Source organism: Hippopotamus amphibius, chromosome 1 (assembly GCF_030028045.1).
Source record: "Hippopotamus amphibius kiboko isolate mHipAmp2 chromosome 1, mHipAmp2.hap2, whole genome shotgun sequence".
NCBI lineage: Eukaryota > Metazoa > Chordata > Mammalia > Artiodactyla > Hippopotamidae > Hippopotamus > Hippopotamus amphibius.
The window spans coordinates 216,079,588-216,106,051 of record NC_080186.1 but is presented as its reverse complement, the minus strand read 5'-3'; the positions used below and the strand labels follow the sequence as shown (position 1 = coordinate 216,106,051).

Genomic DNA, 26,464 nt, shown 5'->3' with positions numbered 1-26,464 from the left:
GTGTATTCCAGTGCCAGTGTTATTGGGGTAGAACAGACTGCCAAAAATAGCTGACCCAGGCTCTTTTCAAAGTACTTACTGCCTCTGTGTTGGGACTTAGAGCATGTGACATTTTGCATGTGCCCGTAAGAGCAGAATCTTATTCCTGTACACCTCCAGTTCTCCTGCACCTCAGATTTGTTGGCTGTTTTTCTTCTCTTCCTTTCCTTCCCTCCTTCCTTCCTTCCTCCCTCCCTCCCTCCCTCCCTCCCTCCCTCCCTTCCTTCCTCCCTCCCTCCCTTCCTTCCTCCCTCCCTCCCTCCCTCCCTCCCTCCCTTCTCTCTCTCTCTCTTCTTTCTTTCTTTCTTTCTTTCTTTCTTTCTTTCTTTCTTTCTTTCTTTCTTTCTTTCTTTCTTTCTTTTTCTTTCTTTCTCTCTCTCTCTCTTTCTTTCTTTCTTTCTTTCGACTTTTCAGTTTCAGACAGTAGAGAATATGATTCTTGTACAGAGTGGTTATGGGGACCAGTTATAGTAACAGTCATTTTATTTTTTTATTATTTTTTAAGGATTTTTTTTCATAATACACCTTTTTTTAAGCTTTTTAAAAATATTTGTTTATCTATTTATTTATTTAATTGGCTGTGTTGGGTCTTTTTTGCTGTGCATGGGCTTTCTTTTGTTGCAATGAGTGGGGGCTTCTCTTTGTTGTGGTGCGCGGACTCCTCATTTCCATGGCATCTCTTGTTGTGGAGCATGGGCTCTAGGTGTGTGGGCTCCAGTAGTTGCAGCACATGGGCTCAATAGTTGTGGCTCGCGAGCTCTAAAGCTCAGGCTCAGTAGTTGTGGCACACAGGCTTAGTTGCTCCGCAGCATGTGGGATCTTCCTGGAGCAGGGATTGAACCCATGTCCCCTGCATTGGCAGGTGGATTCTTAACCACTGCGCCACCTAGGAAGCCCTTAAGGACTTTTATTAAGATATAACTGACATACAATAAACTGCTTTGGTGGTTTTTCAAAACCAGATATTCTGGGGACTCGTCTTTTCACTGCAGAATTTCTGGACTGAGGAGCCCCATTTGGGGCTCAGACTCCTCACTTCTTGGAGAGGAGCTCTGTACTTGTGTTATTTCTTCCATTTGTGGGTTGCCAACTTGGGGGTGTGGGTCTCCATCCCTCCTACCCATCTCTTGTGGTTCCTTCTTTATGTCTTTAGTTGTGGAAAATCTTTTCTGCTAGTGTTCAGGTCATTCTCACAGATAGTTGCCCTGTAAGTAGTTGTAATTTTGGTGTGTCCGTGGGAGGAGTGAGTTCAGGGTCTTCCTACTTCACCACCTTGGCCACTTACCCTACTCTTGAAATTTTATCTCAATTCTCTATTTGACTTGTTTTTATTTCTCTGTTATTTTCACTAGCAATACCTAGGAATTGAAGAGTGTGTAACTAAAATACCAAAAATGGTTTTTCTTTTTTTTTTTTTAAGACCTCTGTTTTAGTGACTCCTACCTGTTACCAGCTGTTGAACTGTTTGAAAGGATACATTATGAAACTACTTCTCCCTAGCAAAGCATGGCACATATAGGAGTCCTCAAATGACCTTTCCTGGCAAACTGGAGAATGAAATTTGAAAGTATTCTGTGACATTTTGGTCCAGCTTAGCTCCCATAACTGTTCATCTTTACCATCCTTCTTCAAAAATATGTTAACTTTAGGACAAGGAATTAAGAAAAACGCTGATGAAATTTTGAGAAATCTCCAAGGATTATAAAAGGGTAGTTGTGAAGCATGGGAGGAAAGCAGTTAGGACATCCTCATCTTTTTCTTAAGTTTTAAAATATTCCTAAACCTTGCTTTTTGGAAGTGTAGCATATATGGAAAGAAGGAAGTAGGGTGAAGAGATTGGAGTAATAAGTTGAAATATGCGTATATGTCTAATGCCCACATGTAGGCCCTGGGATTTTCTTATATCTTAATGAATATCTAACATTCTAGACTGACAAATAGTTTTTAAAAAGCAGTACCTATTGCAATTTCACTCATTTTTCCTCTGCATGTGTTGTCCAATAAGCAATAATAATAATAAAATATATAAGATTGAAAACTGCTTTTTTTTTTTTTAAGCATATATAGGTAGGGAAATTTTTTTTGGCTATAATTCACAGTAGCCTTTAAAGTTCCTCATAGTTTTTCGGCTCCTTGCCCTTGTTATTGTCCTTGGTGAGTTTTGTTGCTAGAAATATGTATAGTTTATCACTGTGAGTGTTTAGCCGGTCTTCAAACTGAATTTATGCTGCTATTAAAAATATGTGTTTAAGATGCTCTTATATTTTATAAAATAATAGCAGGACATATGAATTCACTTCATCATGTTGCTCTAAGGTAGAAAGAAGATTCAGAGTGTGTTACAAACCAAAGGAAACAAAAAGGAAAATAACTCTCTGCTTCTTCTAAAGTTAAAATATAGATATGTTCATTTGTGCTAGGGTATGCCCAATATGCATGTATAATAGATAATAAAAGGCTTATGCCAAGGAAGTTGGAATTTTGGAATAAAAGAGATGTAACTGATTCATCTGTACTTTTTTTGTATCATCAAACACTCTAAAATACTAAATTTTAGCAAAACTTCAGTTCTGCCTCATTAGATACATTTGGATCTTTAAATCCCTGATGTAATTAAAGCTAATTCTTTATGTTATGTATGTTGACTTGATAATTGGCTCAAAGTTCAAAATTTAGGTTTACTTGTATTCTTTAGGCCTGCACTGTTCAGCCAGCTCCATGTGGCTATTGAACACTTGAAATGTAGGCTTGTCCTCATTAAGGTGCTTTCTGGGACTTCCCTGGTGGTGCAGAGTTTAAGAATCTGCCTGCCAATGCAGGGGACACGGGTTCAATCCCTGGTCCAGGAAGATCCCACATGCTGCAGAGCAGCTAAGCCCCATGTGCCACAGCTACTGAGCCTGTGTGCTGCAACTACTGAAGCCCACATTCCTAGCACCCGTGCTCCACAACAAGAGAAGCCACCGCACTGAAAAGCCCATGCATCGCAACAAAGAATAGCCCCTATTTGCCACAACTAGAGAAAGCCTGAGCAAAGCAACAAAGACCCAACACAGCCAATAAATAAATAAGTACATTTATTTAAAAAAAAAAAAAGATGCTTTCTAAGTGTAAACTGCACTGTTTTGAAGATTTAGTACAGAAAATCCATGTAAAATATTTCAGTAATTTTTATATTGATTACATGTTAATTTTTATATATAATTAATAAAGTTTTGTAAATACTGGGTTAAATAAAATAACAATGAATTTCACCAGCTTCTTTTTACCTCTTTAATGGCTCTATTAGATAATTAAGTTGCATTTAATTTTGAAAGCATTGTTCTAGGCTGTCACATGGTCCAAGCAATATGTGATGAGGGCCTGGACTGGGACAGTTAAGACACTGATAATAGATAAGGAGAGGAAATTGGGATAAATTTCAAACATCGTCTGTAGCACTTGGTAATTGATTCTATGTGGTGTTTAAGGAGATGTCAAAGACTTTTGATTTGGATAAGTGAATGGTAGTATCATTAACCAAGAACGGGAACATGAGAGGAAGAGGCAGTAGAGATAATAGCTATTATTTCACTGTACATATATATCTTCACTAATTCATTGAAACATTTGGCATTAAACATTATAAGATGGTCGTGTTTAAGATTCTTCTCCCCTGTTCCCACCTCTTTCCAGAATTTGAATTCAGAAGATCAAAAAACATCCAGTATTGAACATATAAGCTGCAGTGAGGGAGAAGATTTTGCAAATGTGAAAAAGAAGGCCAAAATAGACATGCATTACAAAAATAGTCCCCCCAAATATACAGTTAGTGCAAAGACTATAGAATCTCCTCTTAATGAAAACATGCATAATTCGACTTCATTTAAAGATGAGAAAATCATAGAGACTGATAGTGAGCCTGAAGAAGGTGAAATTACAGACTCTCAGACTGAGGACAGTTATGATGAAGACATTTCCAGTGAAGACAATGTAACTGAAGAAGACACTGAAGAGGAAGGTGAGTAAATAGCCATTATTTAATTTTATATAAATAACCCAGTATGGTCCTTGTGAAAGTGCAACACAGTTAAAAGTGTTGGTAACCCATATAATATATCTGCTAAAAAGTGAGCTGATTGTTTTAAAGAGATTATTTTAATGACATTATTAAGAATTATACATATGCTTGGTTATTTTTAGAGAGTAGGATGTGAGTAAATGACTAGTACTTGGATCCTGAAGTTTCATTGCATTGAATGGCCTAGTCAGTAGAACAAAAACCGAAGTTATCTACTTTTTAATCCTAAAGTATGTTAAGTCTACTTTAATGGGTTAGATATTTGTTGTCCACTTTTGTAATTGACGGAGGGAAAGCAGTTACCTTTATAAAGAGTAGTCCATAAATTCAGCTACATAGGTAATTATAGTAAATCTAATTTTTTTTTTTTTTACTTGAGGGTGTATTGACATACTTTTAAAACTCAGGATTTCATATTAGTGTATGTGAGCTTATTTTGTTCTTAATGGACTTTCATTTTTTATTATAAGGGCAGACTCAGTTTTTCTAACAATATAAAAAATGCTTTTTGGGGATATTTTCAAATTTTAAGACCTTAAAAAAGAGAGAGTTGATTATTTTATAATTGTGATAGGTGCTGAATATCTTTAGGTTGATCATTTTAAATTGGTAACATTGTTAAACCCTACTTACTGTGTATGTCACATAGTAGAATTTAAGGTTGTTTTAAACAGAATGAAAATTTTTGATCAATATATTTTTACTTCATGTATGCCTCCTGCTTATCCCTAGACATTTCTTATTTTTTCCCATAGCATTTGAATTAATATTTACCCATTTGTTTCTTTGGCAGATGAAGAAAAAATTTGGCCCCCATGTATTAGAGTAATTGTAATTAGATCACCTGTGTTGCAGACAGGATCACTTTTTATCATTACAGCTGTAAATCCTGCTACAATTGGAAGGTGAAAATGTTTAATATTATTATATTTGTGTATCTGTCTAATTCTAGTGGATTGTACTTGAGTAGTTAATCATTAAATATATATGATACTTGTTGAATAGGCAAAAAATGACATCCATGTCCCTCCCTCTCCCACTCAAAAAATATTCTGACACTTCCCTTTTTCACTTGCTTTTGGAAGTCAGTTGGAGATATAACTTCATTGTCCCTAAAGGGAACTGCCTAAAAGAGAGAAAATCTTGGTGACACCTTCCAGAGAGATTTCATCATTTTCTTACCTTTTGCTTTTTTTTAGGTTTAAATTACTCACTTAAACCCAGTATTGACCTCCTTCTTTGATTCTTTTCCTTTACCCCTTTGTAACTCAGCCAGCTTGGTAGAGAGGTAGGTTTTAAATATAAGTAGGATAATTTCCTTTTTTCCCAACTGGAAAAATAGTATACCTTTAATTCAGGTTCCATACAATGTCTTAATTTTCAATTCTTGGAGAATAGTATGTTCTTTTTACACGTAGTAATAGAAGTGGAAACATAGTCAACAGATCTGGAATAAATGATTGACATTAGTACAAAGGATATTTTGTCCTACTGGTTGTTTAACTTGCCTGTGACAGACGTACCAAAGAGTAAAAGTAATTCTGGAACCTTGTTTCAAACAGGAAATTTCGAGTAGCATTATTGAAACAGGATTTAGTGTGATAGACTTGCGTTTTAACATTATCTTTTAAAACAAAAAAATTATCTTAAAAATAAATTCTTTGTGTTGCATTTATATATGCTTCAAAAATTATTAAAGACATTTTACTTAACTCTGCAGAGAAAAAGATATGGAGCATACTCTCCGAATCCCTGAAGTTGGTGTCAGTAAGGTAAGCTATCTGATTTTTCAAATACAGCCCCCTAGATGTGATTTTGTAAATTATTATTATGGCAGAAAGCTTAGGGTTTTTCCCAATTGAAAAGAAAAGTTAATAGTTGTTATAGTAATGGTACTGAAAAGCAGTGCAGGTTTGTTTATTCCACTGCTTAAGAAAATAAAAATTCTCTATCATAATTTGGATTAACTAAATTTATGTTTCATTTTTAACAGTCTAGAGCAGGAATACAAAATGTATATTAAGTATTAAAGTAATACCCATTTAACAAATACTTATTGAGTGAAATAAATGTGCTAGATATTGTGGCAGTTCAAAAGTAAATCATACCAGGATTCAGGCTGCTTTAGTGCATGGTTGCTTTGAGTTCAGGGTATTTTCCAACTTAAGAACAGTCTGTCCTCTACCATTTAAGGCTCTCCATTTATAGCTTTTCCTAGTTGAGTCTCTAATGGTTTCAGGAAAAAGAGCAGTACGGATTTTCAAAACAAACAATAAGAACAGAGTTGCAGCTTAAGTTATAAGATTTAGCTGCCAAAGCTCTCTTCTATCTTTTTTCTTTACTATATTTTCTGTAGTCCCCCCACCCATAACTGTTATTTTTTTCTTTTTTTTGACCTTTCATCATCCCCATTTTATTTCTGTTTAATGGACTGTAATATGATTCTAAACTATGTACTTTTTGTGTTTTTGAAATAAAACTTGTTTTCCATTATTAGTTTGAAAGTATAGTTATTTTTACTTTGTTTGGACTCATTCAGAGGGAAGGAAATCCTCGTAATTTTAACTCAGACCAAATTATCTTGCTTTTTAACCTTTTTATGATCCTCGATTCTTCTGCCTCCAAAGAAAAGAAAACCCAGTCTGTAACCTAAATAGCAAAGACATCCTTCTCCCACTTCAGTCTAAAAGTAGGTAGTTCTCCGGTTGCGTTTCTGCTTTTCTTTCTTTTAAACAAACATGTCCACTGGTGAGGTGAATAATTTGTTAGCTGTGTGAAATCAGCTTGACAGTATATATCACACATGTCCAGGTATATGAAATAATTATAGTAAAAAAACCTCCACATACTTTTTATTGATATTAGGGGAAAAACAGAAACAAATATTTAACCAATGGATAGGAGAGGACCTAAGTTTTTAAAAAAAAGGAAAAAAATCACAGAGGACAAGGTAATTTTGAATAATTGAAGTTTGTAGTTCTTTATATGTTAAGAAATAAGTTTAAAAGGGAGACTAGGACAGTCAGATCTGATAAAATACTTATCCTTTATATTTTAAAAGCTCATACAAATTCATTTTTTCAAACTCCATTGTGACACCAATAGGTAAATGAGTGAAGGACATAAATAATTCACAGTACAGGAAATACAGTTAACGTGAAAACCCATTCAGTATTTGTTGTAATTTAGGAAATACAAATGAGACCAAGATGTCAATTTTCATTCCTTTTATTTATTGTGTCATTCCTATTGAGAGCATAATTTAGAAAGCTCTTTCGAATAAGGTTTCAGGTCAAAGAGCTTGGAACTATTTAAACTCTTTTATATAGTTGTTACTATTTTAAACAACCCAATTGAAAGAAATGTATGAAGGACATGGAGAGAAAATTTACGGAAGAGGAAAACCAAATGGCTAATAAATAAAAGAGTTCAGACTCAGCAGTAATCAGGAAAATGCAAATTAAAATCACAGTAATGAGATTTAATATTGCACCTGTTATGCTTGTAAAAACTAAAAATTCTGACAATACAAAGAGTTGTTTAAGACTATATAGAGCAAAAAGAATTCTTATAGGCTGGTGTTGGGAATATAAATTCGTCCAAGCACTTTGGAAAATGATGTGGAAGTATTTAATAAAGTTTAAGGTTTGCATATACTGTGGCTTAGCAGTTTCATTCCTAAGTATGTACCTCAGAGAAACCCTTGTATTGTCCACAAGAAGGGTGCATGTATAGGAATGTTTGTAGAAACATTTTGAAAAATAGTAAAACCTTGGAAAAAACCTGGCTGTCATCTTAAGAATGTGTGGATTGTGGTGCAGCCATACAGTGGATTACCATTCAGCAAAATAGCACAGCTGTGCACAATAACTAGATATACTTCACAACATAACATGAAGCCAGAGACACAAGATAAATATATACTGTTAGCATACATTTGTCAGAACTCATCAGACTGTACATTTAAGACCTATGTATTTCTTGTCTATAAATTATATCTCAATAAAAAATTCATAGTGTGATTCCTATGTCTATCAAATGCCAAAGAAGACAAAATGAACATATAATTTTTATAGGTATATATACATATGTGGTTAAAAGTATAAAGAGATGCATTGTGATTACATAAACATTAAACCTCTGAAAGGAAGGGTGAGGGAAAGATAGAGTGAGGTACACATCAATGGATAATTATTTTCTTTTAAGTATCTGAGGCAAATATAGCAAAATTTATTAAATGTCTTTTGTGTTGTAACTAGCTTTTTCACTTAGCTTGTCTTCAAGATTCATCCATGTTGTAGCATGTATCAGTACTTCATTTGTTTTTATTTCCAAAATATATTCCATTGTTTGGATACCCTATAGTATTTTATCTGTTCATCAACTGATGGACATTTGAATTGTTTCCACTTTTTGGTTATTAAGAAAAATGCTGCTAAAAAAAAAAGAATAATGCTGCCGTGTTTGTTTGGACATATGTTTTCATTTCTCTTGGAGTAGAATTGTTGAATCATATGATAACTCTCTGTTTAACACTTTGAGGAACTGTCAGGACCCCCCCCCCCGCCCCCCCAGCAGCTGCACTGTTTTACATTCCCATCAGCAATGTATTGTTTGTGAAATTTTAAGTTAAATATTTCTGCAGCTCTATTTGCAATTAAATACACATGTATTGAGTACATGCCCAGTATATGTGAGGCACTGTATTATGTACTAAATGGTAAGCAAATTGTAAACTAAATGTAAGCAATAATTGGAAGCAGTACAATGACATTCATATATACAGTGACTTCATATAATTTAAGTGTTACATAAACAAAGTGCTGTGGGACAGGAGGGAGTGATTAGTCCTGAGTATTGAAAATTTGGAAAACTCTGAGAAGTCAACCTTGAATATTTCAGGTTACCTTTTGTATTAAGAATTTTTATGACACAAACAGATGTATTAGGTGAAGAAATTATTTCAAATTATATGTATGGTATAATCTCAACAGTATTACAGAAGTAGAAAAGGTCAGCTACATCTGAATTGATAATGGTAATTACAGGTGGGGTTATAGGTGACTTTTTCTTCTGTAGCCTCTCATTTCTACCAGAAGCATTATAATACTTTCTGCATTCGGAAAAAATATGTATTAAAAATAATAAGTTAAATTATCAGAGACTAAAATCCGTTGCATCTTATCCTAGAGAAATTGTTACCTATGGTTAAGAAAAAAAATATAATACTTCATAATTACCTGGTTTCTTTTTAAGTTTCATGCAGAAATTTATTTTGACCATGACTTACAAAGTTATGTCCTTGTGGATCAAGGCAGTCAGAACGGTACAATTGTTAATGGAAAACAGATTCTTCAGGTGAGTGTGTATTTATTAATTAAGTACATGCATATTATTTTAAAAAACTGAACTGAAACTTTTTTACCCCTCAGGCCATAGTTATTATACATATCATTTAGTTCAGATTGGTATTCAAGCACTGATGTGTTAACATGGAAGGGAAGTTTTAGAAAGGGCTGAAAAATGTATTCAGTATGTGGATATTTAACTGCTGAGTTTTGACTTCTCATTATGTATCTGTGCCTTATTTTTAGAGATAAATGCATTTTGAAGCTAATCAGAGTAAATGTTCTTACAGCAACTTCAGGGGCCGTCCTTTTTTTGTGTGTTTTTAAAAACTGTTTTAATGGAAATGTTGTTAAACTGGAAACTCCTTGAAGGCAGGGGCTATGTCTGTTCAGTTAGCTCTTCTGTCCTCAACATGTGGCAAAGTGCTTAGCACACAATAATATATGGAAGGGAGGGAGGTCTTAGTCTATAAGAATCAAAAATGAGGTAAAACTGAATGATCAAGAGGGGAAAAAGGGAAATGTGATGCTCCTATCTCCTTAACACTTCATCTTTTTTTTTTTTTTTTTGGGGGGGGGTACACCAAGTTCAATCATCTGTTTTTATACACATATCCCTGTATTCCCTCCCTTCCTTGACTCCTCCCCCCCCCCGCCCCAGTCCTCTAAGGCATCTTCCATCCTCGAGTTGGACTCCCTTTGTTATACAACAACTTCCCACTGACTGTCTATACACTTCATCTTTTTGACTGTGATGATTATTCATTTTGGTGATAGATTATTGGAAGTTTGGATTGGATATCTCTCTGCTAGGATTGGGCACGGAGATGGGGAAGATTAGTGGATTTTGATGATAGAAAAATTATAAGTTGCTCAGTTCAGCTGTCATCTTCTCCACTAGTAGAGTATTACGCATCACCCTCAAGTTGTGGAAGTGTGTGTGTGTGCGTGCACGCATATGTCTGTCTGTCTCATTGAGAACCATGGCAATTTGTTGTTGTTGTTATAATCAGACATTACTTACAGTAGACATAAAATAAATAAAATAATCGTATGTAACTCTCTTCGATTTCTGTTTTGTAATATTTTTCCCCTTTAGCCCAAAACTAAATGTGACCCTTATGTACTCGAGCATGGAGATGAAGTGAAAATCGGAGAGACTGTGTTGTCCTTTCACATTCACCCTGGCAGTGATACCTGTGATGGCTGTGAACCAGGGCAGGTTAGAGCTCACCTTCGTCTTGATAAGAAAGATGAACCTTTTGGTATGTGAAACATACTGTTTCTGGGCATGATAACTTTTTAATTCACTGGAGTGTTCTAAAAAAGTATCAGTTACCAGCTTCCTATCTAATTGATATAATACTCTATTGAGATGCATTTATATTTCAGTGAGTATTATCAGGTGAGACTAAGAAATGACATGTATTTGAAATTTGAGACCTAGAGTAGTAGATTATGATCATAGTTGATTTTTCTGTGTAATAATTTAGTTGTACTGTTATAGCATTAGGTTACTTTCTGACCAGGAATGATAATCATTAGCTTTGTTTTTGCTAATCCAGTCTATAGGCTTTTTTTTTAATTTTTTTTTAATTTTATTTTTTTGGGGGTACACCAGGTTCAATCAACTGTTTTTATACACATATACCCATATTCCCTCCCTTCCTTGACGCCCCCCCCTCGAGTCCCCCCCACCCTCCCTGCCCCAGTCCTCTAAGGCATCTTCCATCCTCGAGTTGGACTCCCTTTGTTATACAACAACTTCCCACTGACTATTTTACAGTTGGTAGTATATATATGTCTGTGCTACTCTCTCGCTTCTTCTCAGTTTCCCCTTCACCCCCCGCCCCCTCCCATACCTCGAGTTCTCCAGTCCATTCTCTGTATCTGCTTCCTTGTTCTTGTCACTGAGTTCATCAGTACCATTTTTAGATTCCGTATATGTGAGTTAGCATACAATATTTGTCCTTCTCTTTCTGACTTACTTCACTCTGTATGACAGATTGTAGTTCTATCCACCTCATGACATATAGCTCCATCTCATCCCTTTTTATAGCTGAGTAATATTCCATTGTATATATATGCCACATCTTCTGTATCCATTCATTTGTTGATGGGCATTTAGGTTGCTTCCATGTCCTGGCTATTGTAAAGAGTGCTGCAATAAACATGATGGTACAAGTTTCTTTTGGGATTATGGTTTTCTTTGGGTATATGCCCAGGAGTGGGATGACTGGATCATATGGTAGTTCTATTTGTAGTTTTTTAAGGAACCTCCAAATTGTTTTCCATAGTGGCTGTACCAACTTACAGTCCCACCAACAGTGCAGGAGAGTTCCCTTTTCTCCACACCCTCTCCAACATTTGTTGTTTCCAGACTTTGTGATGATGGCCATTCTGATTGGTGTGAGGTGATACCTCATTGTGGCTTTGACTTGCATTTCTCTGATGATTAGTGATGTGGAGCATCTTTTCATGTGTGTGTTGGCCATCTGTATGTCTTCTTTGGAGAAATGTCTATTTAGGTCTTCTGCCCATTTGTGGATTGGGTTATTTGCTTTTTTGGTATGAAGCTGCCTGAGCTGCTTGTATATTTTGGAGGTTAATCCTTTGTCCGTTGTTTCATAGGCAATTATTTTTTCCCATTCTGAGGGTTGCCTTTTAGTCTTGTTTATGGTTTCTTTTGCTGTGCAAAAGCTTTTAAGTTTCATGAGGTCCCATTCATTTATTCTTGATTTTATTTCCATGATTCTAGGAGGTGGGTCAAAAAGGATGTTGCTTTGATGTATGTCAAAGAGTGTTCTGCCTATGTTTTCCTCGAGGAGTTTTATAGTGTCTGGCCTTACATGTAGGTCTTTAATCCATTTGGAGTTTATTTTTGTGTATGGTGTTAGGAAGTGTTCTAATTTCATTCTTTTACATGTTGCTGTCCAATTTTCCCAGCACCACTTATGGAAGAGGCTGTCTTTTTTCCATTGTATACTCGTGCCTCCTTTGTCAAAGATAAGGTGCCCATATGTGTTTGGGCTTACTTCTGAGTTCTCTATTCTATTCCATTGATCTTCCTTTCTATTTTTGTGCCAGTACCATACTGTCTTGATCACTATGGCCTTGTAGTATAGTTTGAAGTCAGGAAGCCTGATTCCACCTACTCCATTTTTCCTTCTCAAGATTGCTTTGGCTATTCGGGGTCTTTTGCGTTTCCATACAAATTGTAAGATTTCTTGCTCTAGTTCTGTGAAAAATGCCATTGGTAATCTGATCGGGATTGCATTAAATCTGTAAATTGCTTTGGGTAGTACGGTCATTTTCACGATGTTGATTCTTCCAATCCAGGAACATGGTATGTCCCTCCATCTGTTTGTGTCGTCTTTGATTTCTTTCATCAATGTCTTAAAGTTTTCTGCATACAGATCTTTTGCCTCCTTAGGCAGGTTTATTCCTAGGTATTTGATTCTTTTTGTTGCAATGGTGAATGGGAGAGTTTCCTTAATTTCTCTTTCTGCTCTTCCGTTGTTAGTGTATAGGAATGCAAGAGATTTCTGTGCATTAATTTTGTATCCTGCTGCTTTACTAAACTCATCAATGAGTGCTAGCAGTTTTCTGGTAGAGTCTTTAGGGTTTTCTATATATAGTATCATGTCATCTGCAAAGAGTGATAATTTTACTTCTTCTTTTCCAATTTGGATTCCTTTAATTTCTTTTTCTTCTCTGATTGCTGTGGCTAACACTTCCAAAACTATGTTGAATAACAGTGGTGAGAGTGGACACCCTTGTCTTGTTCCTGTTCTTAGAGGGAATTCTTCCAGTTTTTCTCCATTGAGAACAATGTTGGCTTTTGGTTTGTCATATATGGCTTTTATGATGTTGAGGTAATTTCCTTCTATGCCCATTTTCTGGAGAGCTTTTATCATGAATGGATGTTGAACTTTGTCAAAAGCTTTTTCTGCATCTATTGAAATGATCATATGGTTTTTATCCTTCAATTTGTTTATATGATGTATCACGTTGATTGATTTGCGTATATTGAAGAATCCTTGCATCCCAGGGATAAACCCCACTTGATCGTGGTGTATGATTTTTTTAATGTGCTGTTGCAGTCTGTTAGCTAGTATTTTGTTGAGGATTTTTGCATCTATATTCATCAGTGATATTGGTCTGTAGTTTTCTTTTTTTGTGACATCTTTGCCTGGTTTTGGTATCAGGGTGATGGTAGCCTCGTAGAATGAGTTTGGGAGTGCTCCGCCTTCTGCAATATTTTGGAAGAGTTTGAGAAGGATAGGTGTTAACTCTTCTCGAAATGTTTGATAGAATTCGCCAGTGAATCCATCTGGTCCTGGGCTTTTGTGTGTTGGGAGATTTTTAATCACTGCCTCAATTTCTGTACTTGTGATTGCTCTGTTCATGGTTTCTATTTCTTCCTGGTTCAGTCTTGGAAGATTGTATTTTTCTAAGAATGTATCCATTTCTTCCAGGTTATCCAATTGATTGGCATATAGTTGCTTGTAGTAGTCTCTCATGATGTTTTGTATTTCTGAGGTGTCTGTTGTGACTTCTCCTTTTTCATTTCTAATTCTGTTGATTTGCATCTTCTCGCTTTTTTTCTTGATGAGTCTGGCTAATGGTTTATCAATTTTGTTAATCTTCTCAAAGAACCAGCTTTTAGTTTTATTTATTTTTCTTATGGTTTCTTTCCTTTCTTTTTCATTTATTTCTGCTCTGATCTTTATGATTTCTTTCCTTCTGCTCGCTTTGGGGTTTCTTTGTTCTTCTTTCTCTAGTTGTTTGAGGTGTAAGGTTAGGTTGTTTATTCGATCATTTTCTTGTTTCTTAAGGTAGGACTGTATTGCTATAAACTTCCCTCTTAGAACTGCTTTTGCTGCGTCCCATAGGTTTTGGGTTGTTGTGTTTTCGTTGTCATTTGTTTCTAGATATTTTTTGATTTCCTCTTTGATTTCTGTAGTGATTCCTTGGTTGTTTAAGAGTGAATTGTTTAGCCTCCATGTGTTTGTCTTTTTTGCAGTTTTTTTCCTGTAATTGATATCTAGTCTCATGGCGTTGTGGTCTGAGAAGATGCTTGATATGATTTCAATTTTCTTGAATTTGCTGAGGTTTGATTTGTGACCCAAGATGTGATCTATCCTGGAAAATGTTCCGTGTGCACTTGAGAAGAACGTGTAGTCTGTCGTTTTTGGATGGAATGTCCTATAAATATCAATTAAGTCGAGATGGTGTAATGTGTCATTTAAAGCTTGTGTGTCTTTATTGATTTTCTGTTTGGATGATCTGTCCATTGATGTAAGTGGGGTGTTCAAGTCTCCCACTATAATTGTGTTACTGTCGATGTCCCCTTTTATAGCTGTTAGTATTTGCCTTATGTATTGAGGTGCTCCTATATTGGGGGCATAGACTTTTACCATTGTGATATGTTCTTCTTGGATGGATCCCTTGATCATTATGTAGTGCCCTTCCTTGTCTCTTTTAATAGTCTTTACTTTCAAGTCTAATTTGTCTGATATGAGTATTGCTACTCCAGCTTTCTTTTGACTTCCATTTGCATGGAATATCTTTTTCCATCCCTTCACTTTCAGTCTATATGTATCCCTTGGTCTGAAGTGGGTTTCTTGTAGGCAGCATATAGAAGGGTCTTGTTTTTGTATCCATTCAGCCAGTCTGTGTCTTTTGGTTGGAGCATTTAGTCCATTTACATTTAAAGTGATTATTGACATGTGTGTTCCAATGACCATTTTCTTAATTGTTTTGGGTTTGTATTTGTAGGTGTTTTCCTTTTCTTGTGTGTCCTACTTAGAGAAGTTCCTTTAGCACTTGTTGTAAGGCTGGTTTGGTGGTGCTGAATTCTCTTAACTTTTGCTTGTCTGGAAAGCTTTTGATTTCTCCCTCAAATCTGAATGAGATTCTTGCTGGGTAGAGTATTCTTGGCTGTAGGTTTCTCTCTTTCAGGACTTTCAGTATATCCTGCCATTCCCTTCTGGCCTGCAGAGTTTCTGTAGAAAGGTCAGCTGTTATCCTGATGGGTTTTCCCTTATATGTTGTTTGTTGCTTTTCTCTTGCTGCTTTTAATATTTTTTCTTTGTGTTTAATTGTCGTTAGTTTGATTAATATGTGTCTTGGTGTATTTCTCCTTGGGTTTATTCTGTATGGGACTCTCTGTGCTTCTTGGACTTGGTGAATTATTTCCTTTCCCATGTTGGGGAAGTTTTCCACTAGAACCTCTTCAAATATTTTCTCAGACCCTTTCTTGTTTTCTTCTTCTTCTGGGATGCCTATAATTCGAATGTTGGTACGTTTAAGGTTATCACTGAGGTCTCTGAGGCTGTCTTCTAGTCTTTTTATTTTTTTATCTTTTTCCTGCTCTGTGGCGTTTATTTCTCCCATTCTATCTTCCAACTCACTTATTCGTTCTTCTGCCTCAGTCATTCTGCTGGTTAGAGCATCTAGAGTATTTTTAATTTCAGTTATTTTGTTATCCATTGCTGTTTGTTTTTCTGAGTTCTTATGAACTGTTTCTTGTACTTTCTCTATTTTGTTATCGAGATTTTGTATCATTTTTACTATCATTACTCTAAATTCTTTTTTTTTTTTTATTTTTACTCTAAATTCTTTTTCAGGCATTTTTCCTATTTCCTCCTCATTTATTTGGTCTTGTGGGTTTTTTTTCTGCTCCTTTGCCTGCATGGTGTTTCTTTGTTTCCTCATGGTTGTCCAAGCTTTTGGGGTTGCTTGTCCTGGTGATAGAGGTGTTTATAGAAGACTGTCCAAGCCTCAGACTAATGTCCAAGTATTGGAGTAGACGAATATTCAGTCCTGAACCAGCTCTCCGGTTCCCACGCTCCCGCTCCTGGACCCTCCGTTCCGCCGCGGATCGATGTCTCAGTCCGGGAACGCTGAGCTGAGCTGCGCTGCGGACCCTCCGTATGTTTCTCACTCCCTCCCGTCTGCCACAGCTCCGCCGCTTCACCCTCTTTGAGCCCTCGTAGATGCCTCCCTACCGGCTATGTCGGGCTCCCCGCAGCCCTTTCTGGTGTCCGAGGCCGTCTGCTGGTGTTCAGCTGGTTCTCTGTGGGAATGACTGCGTCCTTCCGTGCATTCCCAATGCATCTGTGGAGAGGGATGCACTCCACGTCTCTCTACTTCGCCGCCATCTTTTTCCCCCTCCCAGTCTATAGGCTTTTGAAGCAGCACTGCAGTGGGAGCGAAGTGCCCTTCAAAGGAGTAATTGTAACATAATTAAATAAAGATTGGTTTCTTTTTAACATCTATTTATAGATATAAAAAGTCATCCACAGTTAAACTCTGATGTAAAATAATAACATAGGCAATAATAGGCCAAGTATTAAGATTTATTGGTTGATATGTTTGCTTTCCTACTTAGTTTGTTGAAATACTATCTGTGTATACCATTGTTTTCTATAATAAATAGTATTGTAAAAGCTTGCTATCTTGTTTAAAACTCACTCATCTAAGGCTTTAAAAATTGAAAGAGATACTTTGAGCTAGTAAGAAGTACTTTTTTTTAACATCATTGTTTTCTCTGTATACCAGCTATACATGTTCATTATATATATATTGTTTTCTCCTACTACATTATGAAAATCAGTATGGCACATTACACAATAATGTGAATCTTGGGTGCTGTGATTTTTCTTTTGCACAAGCTTATGTTCCTTTGAGAAATTTACAGTATTTCTGCATCTGGGATTCTATTACAATAACCATATTGAGAAAATTAAGATATTCAGTGTTTCTTTCAGTATCTAAACTGTAACATTCCTATAATCTTTGGGTTTTGGTAGTTTCCAGGCGGATTTAATTACCAGAATGCTGAAAGGACATCATCACAACCCAAGATCCTTTTATATTAATTCATTTGAACTTTTTGTTAATCTGCGAATGGGATACTAGTACTGTTAGTTTCTCGTTTTTAAATAATATTATATCAGATTTAGGGTGGGTTTTTTTTTTAAACAAACTCAGTTTTTCCTTTTAGTTGGTCCAGCACTAAGTAAGGAAGAAAAAGAGTTGGAAAGGAGAAAAGAATTAAAGAAAATACGAGTAAAATATGGTTTGCAGGTAAGGAAGTTAAATACTGTTACCTGTGTTAAACTGTGCATCTTGTTTTGTATAAAACTGCCTTTAGATAAGCATAGTCCATTTTTATATTAAAAAAAGAGCTATTTAGAATGATTTTGAGATTTATGTAATTCTTGTTAGTTATTTACTGTTTGCCTCAACAACTGTTGAGGTTGGAGTAGAAAAGTAATGATAATACCGTACATTTGAATAGCCATTTCTGGTTTTTAAAAAACTTGCATTAAAATACCGTTGGAAAAAAACATAGTTGGAGGACTAATACTGCCTGATTTCAAGACCAGTAATAGAGTATAGTATTGGCAAAAAGAGAAACAAGTATGTTGATGGAACAGAGTGGTGGGTACAGATACAGACCCATATAGATCAATAGATACATAGATAAATGTGTGTGTGTGTATGATTTTCAACAAAGGTGTGAAGGCAGTTTGGTGGAGAAAGGATGGTCTTTTTTCAGCAAACAGTGCTGGAACAATTGGATAGCTATATACAACAATAACCTTGATCCACACCTCATAACATATAAAAATGAACTCAAAATGGACTATACATATAAATTTGAAGTTTAAAACTATAAAACTTCTAGGAGCAAACCTTTAAAAAAAAGTTAGGCAAAGAATTATTAGATATCTAACACTAAAAGCACCATCTATAAAAGCACAAATTATACTTCCTCCAAAACTTCTGTTCTTCCAAAGACACTATTAAGAGAGTGAAAAGATAAGCCACAGACTGGGAAAAATATTTCCGAATCATATATCTGATAAAGTCATGTATCTTATACCTAGAGGTTATAAAGAACTCTCAAAACTCAAAGGAAAACAACTTAATTTAAAAATGAGCAAAAGATTTGAGTAGATACTTCACCAAAGCAGACGGCAAATACGCACATGAAAAGTACGTTCTTCAGTATCATTAGTCATTAGGGAAATGCAAATTAAAACCAATTAAAAAGACTGACCATACTAAGTGTTGGTGGCATGTGGAGGAACTGGGACTCTCATACACTGCTGGTGGGAATATAAATGGTGCAATTGCTTTGGAAAAGAGTTTAGTATTTTGTCTAAAAGTTAAATGTACACTTACTGTATGATTCACCATTCTACTTCAAAGTATTTACCCTAGAGAAATGAAAGCATATGTTCATACAAAGGCTAGTGAACAAATGGTCAACAGCAGCTTTTTTTCCTAATAGCCAAAAACTGGAAAAAAACTTGTGTCCATCATTAATGGATAGACTATGTTAAATCTATACATTAAGTTGAACACTAGCAATAAAAAAGCATAAGCTATTGATACAGACTACAACATGGATGAATCCCAAAATGATTATGCTGAGTGAAAGAGCCAGACAGAAAGAGTACAGATGACCATTGAACAACACCGGGGATTCGGTGTGCCAGCTCTCACCTTGGTTGTAAAATCTGCTTATAACTTGTACTCAGGCCTCCATAACTACAGTTAGACTATATCTAGGTTTCTGCATCCGCAGATTCAACCAATTGCAGATCGTGTAGTACTGTAGTGTTTATATTTACCATTGAAAAAAATATATGCGTATAAGTGGACCTGCAAAGTTTAAACCCATGTTGTTCACGGGTCAACTGTACATACTATATACTTCAATTCTCTAAAATTCTAGGAAAGCAAACATGTATCATGACAGAAGGATCAGTGGTTGCCTGGATACAGGAGAGGAAGGATGCACAGGGAGAGGGTCTGGAGGGATGGATTACAAAGAAGGACGAGGATACTTTCATGGGAGATGAATATGTTTATTATCTTAATTGTGATGGTTTCATAAGTGTATACAAATCTCAAAAGTATCTGATTATATACTTTATGTGTAATTTATTGTATGTTAATTATACCTCAGTAAGGCAGTATAAAAAATTACCATTTAATCCTGTAAGTAGACCAGGAAAGTAGTTAATATTACCAGTTTATATTGGAGAAACTAGAGCTGGTCACCTAGCTACTAAATGACAGAGCTAGATGTAGAATCTAGGTCTTGAGTGTATTTGTCTGGTGCTTTTTACATTTTATGAAGATGTCAGAAAAGATGCTGCCAAAATAGCTTATTTTTCTGCAAAATTATATTTTTTGTTACTGTTGAACTAAGGGAGAGAAATCATAATAGAAAAAAATGTTAAGGTTAATTTGGAAGGAGAATAGAAGATATATAAAAAGAGAATAAAATGTCTCAAAAATTTTAGCTCAATTTCTGTATCTTTTTTGGGGGGGAGGTACCCATTAGGGTTAGTGGTTCTGTTTTTTTGTTTTGAAAGCAAAATTAAGTAAAAACTTCTGTGGTACTTTCCTTGCATTGCTCTAGCAGCCTATAGCATCTTTTTGGATGAATGTTATACTTTTTATATAAAGATTAGCAAATAGTAAAAAAGGGAAAGAGAAGCCGTCTTTGAACCACAAGCTGAATTGCCTGTCTCTTTTGTGCTACTGCCATATCTTGTGCATACCTTTATTGTTGAACCAGTCTTACTGTAGCATGCCGAAGACTGTGTGTGTCTGCACTTCAGGGTTATAGATTTCTTTGTCTTGTGTCACCTAGCATAGAGCTTAACTTATTCTTTACTCAGTAAATATTTGTTGAGTGACTGATTGATTAATCATATAATGAAGCTGTATTGAAGCAAAACTGTTATTATGGCCAGAGTAAAAGAGTGTTTGATTTTTATCTATATTTTAAAGGCTTTCTTTATTTTTCCCTTCTAAGGAACAGTATCAAAATATTTTAGGTCCTTTAGAACTTTTAGTTTCGTAGAGAAAAGGAGAAATAGATTTTTTTCCAGTCCCAGGGGTTCTCCATATTTCTTTGAATACTGGTAGTTCATATGAGAATATGAGTACACAGCATTAATTCAAAATATATACTGTATTTTCACTATATTTTCTTTTGATTACATATTACAATTTATATACAGTTTATGTTATCTTCTATATACAATTTATGTTGTAGCACAACTTGAAATGATACTTTTTAAGGGGAATAGAATAAAAGTTTTCAATAACATATAGTTGTCTTAATTTGTATCGTCTTAATTTAGATCATGGCTTGTTTAATAGAGACCACATTGAACCATATTTGCTAAGCGTGGCAAATATACAGACGTTATAGTTTTATTAGTTTTGTTTTCCTCAATGAATATTTCATGTTTGTAAAGAATACAGACTACGAAGATGAAAAGGCGTTAAAGAATCCAAAGTATAAAGATAGAGCTGGAAAACGTAGGGAGCAGATTGGAAGTGAAGGAACTTTCCAAAGAGATGATGCTCCTGCATCTGTTCATTCGTAAGTATTAAATTTTAATTGCTTGAAACAGTCTTTGTACCACAGTTACGTTCATAGCGCAGTCTGATTTATAGGGCTATGTAATCTGATAGGTAGCCTTTAAAAGAATAATTTAGAACAAGATGGAAGCTCTACGTTTCTTTACATTTTCCTCTAATACTAGTATTCTGTTAGTCCCTAGAAAATTATTGATCATATACGTAAGTATATATACATATTTATCACATGCAAACTTAAACACACATATGTATGCATAGCTAACATTTTAGCCACCCAGTTAAGTGACCATACTTTAATATACTAGATATTTAGAAGGTTGGGCTAGTAAGAAATTGGTATGAACTGATACTTTTAATAGTTACTTCACTACTCAACTACTTCTGTTCTTGACCCTGAAATACTATTTTTCTTACTTATTTCTGATTCAGTTCTTTTCTCTTGGTAGAGTTGATAAACATGAAAAATGCAATTTTGAAGCCTACAATATGATTGTATTTCTGCATTTAATCATATATTTGATACATTTTTTTTCTCAGAATATAAATTCTGGGTTTAGTTAACATTTAAATCTTTTATGTAGAACTAATAATTAATTATTAAATTTTGACTTAATATATTTTATTGATCCTAAGATATACTACATGGATAGAATTTTACAGTTACATATGACAGCAACTTTTTTTTCATGGTACATAAACTAACAGTGCATCTTAGAATTTATGCAGTCACATTTTTTTAAAATTTTTATTTGTTTATTTATTTATTTATTTATTTATTGGCTGTGTTGGGTGTTCACTGCTGGGCGTGGGTTTTCTCTAGTTGAGGCGAGAGGGGGCTACTCTTCGTTGTGGTGCGCGGGCTTCTCATTGCAGTGGCTTCTCTGGTTGCAGAGCACAGGCTCTAGGCCCACGGGATTCAGTAGTTGTGGCACGTGGGCTCAGTAGTTGTGGCTCACAAGCTCTAGAGCACAGGCTTAGTAGCTGTGGCGCATGGGCTTAGTTGCTCGGCAACATGTGGGATCTTCCTAGACCAGGCATTGAACCCACGTCCCCTGCATTTGCAGGTGGATTCTTAACCACTGTGCCACCAGGGAAGTCCCTAGTCACATTTTATGAAATACAGTATTTTAGATTAAATATGCTAAGCAACATGACAAATAGTTTTTGAGGTTTAATATTTTTGAAATAATTGCTGGGGAATATGAAGAGTGCATTACAGTTAAATTAGAAGATAGAAATAAAAAATGAAATACATTGGTCTGACATTGCTTGGTTTATTGTTATCAAAGAGCTAATTTACATATTTTGTAGAACTGAAAAGACAATGCGATAGAACATAAAATTAAAATACCCTTAAATTAGACCATAAAATCATAAAACAAAATGCAAATACTTAATGAGAGGTTTAGTTTCATTTTATTTTAACCTTTTTTAATTGATGTTAAATTTACAAATGTAAATGTCAGTGATATATTGGTGATATATCATGAGATTAACACATTGCATATCTTGGTCAAGAAATAGAAAATTATCAGTAACCCCAGAAACCTACCCTCCTAATCACTATTCCTTTCTCCTCCCCAAAGGTAACTATTCTACTGACTTACACCAGCATGAAGTTAATTTCACTTATTTTTAAATTTTATATAAATGGAATAATTTGGTATTTATTTTGTGTCTGTATTCTTTTTGTCCATTACTTTGCTAGGTACATTTTATTTTCATTGCTGTATAATATTCTCTTATATGAATATGTCACAGTTTATCCACTTTACCACTGATGGACATCTGGATTGTTTCTAATTTGTGGTTGTTGTTAGATTTGCCTGCAGAGCATTCCTGTCCATGTCTTTTTGGTGCACCATGTACATGCCTTTCTGTTAAGTACTATATGTAGCAGTAGAATTTGTGTATCTACAACTTTATTAGGTAATGCCAAATAGTTTTCTAAAGTAGTTGTACCAATTATTTAATTTATTATAAATGTGACTTATTAAATGGTCTTTTAGAAATCAACTATCATCTTTGATTTTCTCTAAAGTGAAATTACTGATAGCAATAAAGGTCGCAAGATGTTGGAGAAGATGGGTTGGAAAAAAGGAGAGGGCCTAGGGAAGGACGGTGGAGGAATGAAAACTCCGGTAAGACTTGTGATTTCTTTCATTCTTTACTCTTCTAACAGATATAGTTACTGTCCTTACTGTATGCCAGGTATTGCCTTAAGTGCTAGGAGTATCGTAGCAAGCAAAAAGAGACATAATTACTACCTTTGTGGCAATCAGAGTTACCAAATGTATGTGTTTATGACTTGTTTTGTTTTTAATGTTTTTAGAAAGCCTCTTAGAGTTTTTTCCTTCATCAGACTAGGATCGTGAACGTTATTTCCTGAGCCAGAAGTTCTTCTGTGTCTTTTGTTTTTAATGACTTCTTTACTGTGCCTTGTCCTAACATGCAGGAACAATCATAGTGTTATATGAATAGGCATATTCTGTACTAGCTGGAGAATCTGTTTTAGGTTCAAGATTCATGTCTGGAAAACAGTACAGTGGCTTTAATTCTGCAGTCCCATGGTTAATCAGAGGTTCAGATTCTCTTTCACCGTACAAAGTAGTAATATGACCAAAGAGCTTTCTTGATAATTACTTGGTAGCTAAAGAAATAATGGATGCATCAATGTGAGTTTAATGTAAATTTTCTCATTTCATTGAGGTAACACTGGGAAGAACATGGGTCTTGTAGCAGGTTAGAATATGTGCTCTATCACTAGCTACGCAACTTAGGGCAAGTTTGGACTTCAGTTTTCATATGTAAAAACGGAGGTAATGAGAACTTTTTCAGGTATGTCTGAAAATAGATCCTCTAGGATGGTGCCTGACATACATTAGGCACTCAGTAACTGGTGGCTTATAATGGTTCTCAAAATAATGAGAAGTCCTCCCCTCCTTTTATGAAAATAAACACTCAAGTTCTCTCTTTGTGACTTTTAATGTTTAACTTACCTGTTCACTTAGGTGAGGCTCAGACTATAGGTTTAAATGCATCCATTGCTTTTTCCTCTGGTTAGAGTAGGTGACAAATTGATTCTGCAGCATCTCAGTGAAATTTGGTGATTGCTTTCTAAGGAGCACCCTGTTTTCTATAGAGTCAACTGTACTTATTGATCAGCAAGATATTAGAAAAACAAGTTTAAGTTCCATGTATAATCATGTATGTATAATATTCCTGTATGTATTTGATACATTTGACAGTTTTTTCTTATGCATCAGTCTTTTCTAATTCAAAGAATTATAGGTGAAGTACCAAATCGGATACAACAGATTTCAGTGTGTTTAGATGCTACAATAGGTCTCTTTTCAACTTTTGGTAACAGATCCAGCTTCAACTTCGGCGAACACATGCAGGCTTGGGGACAGGCAAGCCATCTTCGATTGAAGATATTCACCTTCTCCAAAACAAGAGCAAAAAGAACTGGGAGAAAGCACGAGAGAGGTTTGCTGAAAACTTCCTTGAAACTAAATCTCAAAAAGATGTACCAGGGACTGTGCCTTGGGTTAAAGGGACTGTAGAGTGAAGGTCAGTCATAGAACACAATTAAGTCTTTTTATAAAGTTTGGAAACTTGTTTAATTGCAGAAATTTTCTCTCCAAAAGAGTCAGTGGCATGAGGGAACAGTATCACAATTTACCCCCTCATGATTCAGAAATGTGTAATAATGTGTGGTTTGCAGCTTTTAAAAAACATTTTTAAAAACTAATAAATAGTGACTGAGTCAAGTTATGCTGTGAGTGGACTAAAGTTCACAGGGCCCAGATGAGCTTATCAGTCTTTGTTATTTTATTTTGTCATTTGCAAGACCCATGTAAACAAGTAGCCATATAAGCAGAATTCATGTAACCACTAACTTAAATGTGCATTTGTCCTTGTCTCCTTATATTCATTGTTGTAAGATGCATAGCAAAGGAAACATCAAAAGTTTATAAAAATAACTCTGACTCTATGCATTCTTGTTTATGCCTTTTAGGACCTAGATAGAAAATGTTGAGAAAACATGGGTAGTGGTGTATAAATTTTATTATATTTGAAATAACCCAAGTAATACTATTGAAGAACTAATGAACAGGTAACGTGTTGTAGAAAACCCGTCTTTCATTGTTTTCTTCTGTGAAGAATCTGTTGATTTGTACTATATATTAAGCATTTACATTTGGTTTGTTTCATAGCTGAAATATTTAGATATGAACAATTGAGTACAGTATTGAAATATTCAGTGTGCTGGCATTTGTAGTTTTGATAAATCCCGTTGCTGGCAATGGAGTTGTGCCAGAAAAATGTGATTTCTATTGCAAAAGATTACCTAGCCAAGGCCTCAAACTCAAGATATTACTGAAAATGTCTTCAAATATAGTGAAAACATCATAACATCAAAAAGAATGATTCATTGAACCAGTAATTTAAACATACTGGTCTGCTTTGAACTCGTGACCAGCCGGAATTTTCCTGTGTAAATTGGCAGCACAATAATGAAAGGATAACCTCAGATTTTTGAAGACTGCAGTGCAGCTTTCTGAGTGCAGGTGTCACTGCTCTGCCAGTTATCACTGTTCTTTTCCTTTCTGTTAACTTTTTCTCAGCTTTTTGCTGGGAAATCAATGCTGGAACTGATCTTTTTTCACAGTAAATATAAACTATAGCTCCTTCATCTACTATAAAGAAATGTCTTCAAGATATAGAAATAGGAAAGGAAAATTCTGGAAAAAAGTATGCAATAGGGAAAATAATTCAGAAAGAGAGGTTACCTGTTGGAATTTCTAGTCTTAATGGTACAGGGTACTTAGGAAGAAAGGGGGTGTGGAAAGAAAAATAAATGTATTACTGACGATGAGACAAACAATTGTCAAGTCACTAAAGGCCTAAGATGGGAAAATCAGAGGTCCCGTAACTCCAAATCTGGATTATTTTTCTGTATCCTTCCTGGCCACTTATATACCCTAACACATACATACATATCTACATACGACTTGAAGGCAATAGGAGTGTCATGCATTATTTTCTCTAGATTAGAAAAATTACTTATCTAAATGTGGTTCTGGTACCAGTGCCCTATATATAGGTAACAATATAGCACTCTCAGAGTAAACTTGCTTCTCACTCATTGGGTTAGTATACAACTGTCTATATAATATTTCCATTTTTATTATTAGATTGCGGAAAACTTTTTTCATTCTTTTGTTAAGAAAATGGTAACTTGAAAATGGTGAGAAAAATTGAAATATATGTGATATTTGCATTATTAAAACCCTTTGCAGATCTAAAGTCTCAGGGCTATACTATATACTGGTTAAAGCACTGAATAATGTTTGGTTCTATTTCTACTTGTGAAATGAGAATAATATTCAACTCACATGTTTATCTTGAATAGAAAATAAGAAAATGTATATAAAAGTACTTTGTAAACTGTAAAAGTAGTACAAATGTGAGCTTCTGTTTGTTTAGAAGCATAAATGTGGATTATGTACAATTTGAATTACACATAAAATTGTTTTGTGTCTAATATTTAAAATTAGTTTATTTACACAGTATAAATTTATTAACTTAA

General features: G+C 35.0%; 1 protein-coding gene across 1 annotated transcript in view; it reads left to right on the top strand.

Annotated features, from left to right (window-relative positions):
• The window catches only part of AGGF1 (angiogenic factor with G-patch and FHA domains 1), a 44,994-nt gene extending 18,530 nt beyond the window's left edge, over positions 1-26,464 (top strand). Inside the window, exons 6-14 of the mRNA XM_057740829.1 lie at positions 3,715-4,039; positions 4,893-5,004; positions 5,820-5,871; positions 9,356-9,457; positions 10,547-10,712; positions 17,459-17,541; positions 20,742-20,869; positions 22,910-23,009; positions 24,239-26,464. Of these exons, the coding sequence (XP_057596812.1) occupies positions 3,715-4,039; positions 4,893-5,004; positions 5,820-5,871; positions 9,356-9,457; positions 10,547-10,712; positions 17,459-17,541; positions 20,742-20,869; positions 22,910-23,009; positions 24,239-24,439 (1,269 nt within the window). The 3' untranslated portion in view covers positions 24,440-26,464. The remainder of the gene's footprint in view (positions 1-3,714; positions 4,040-4,892; positions 5,005-5,819; positions 5,872-9,355; positions 9,458-10,546; positions 10,713-17,458; positions 17,542-20,741; positions 20,870-22,909; positions 23,010-24,238) is intronic.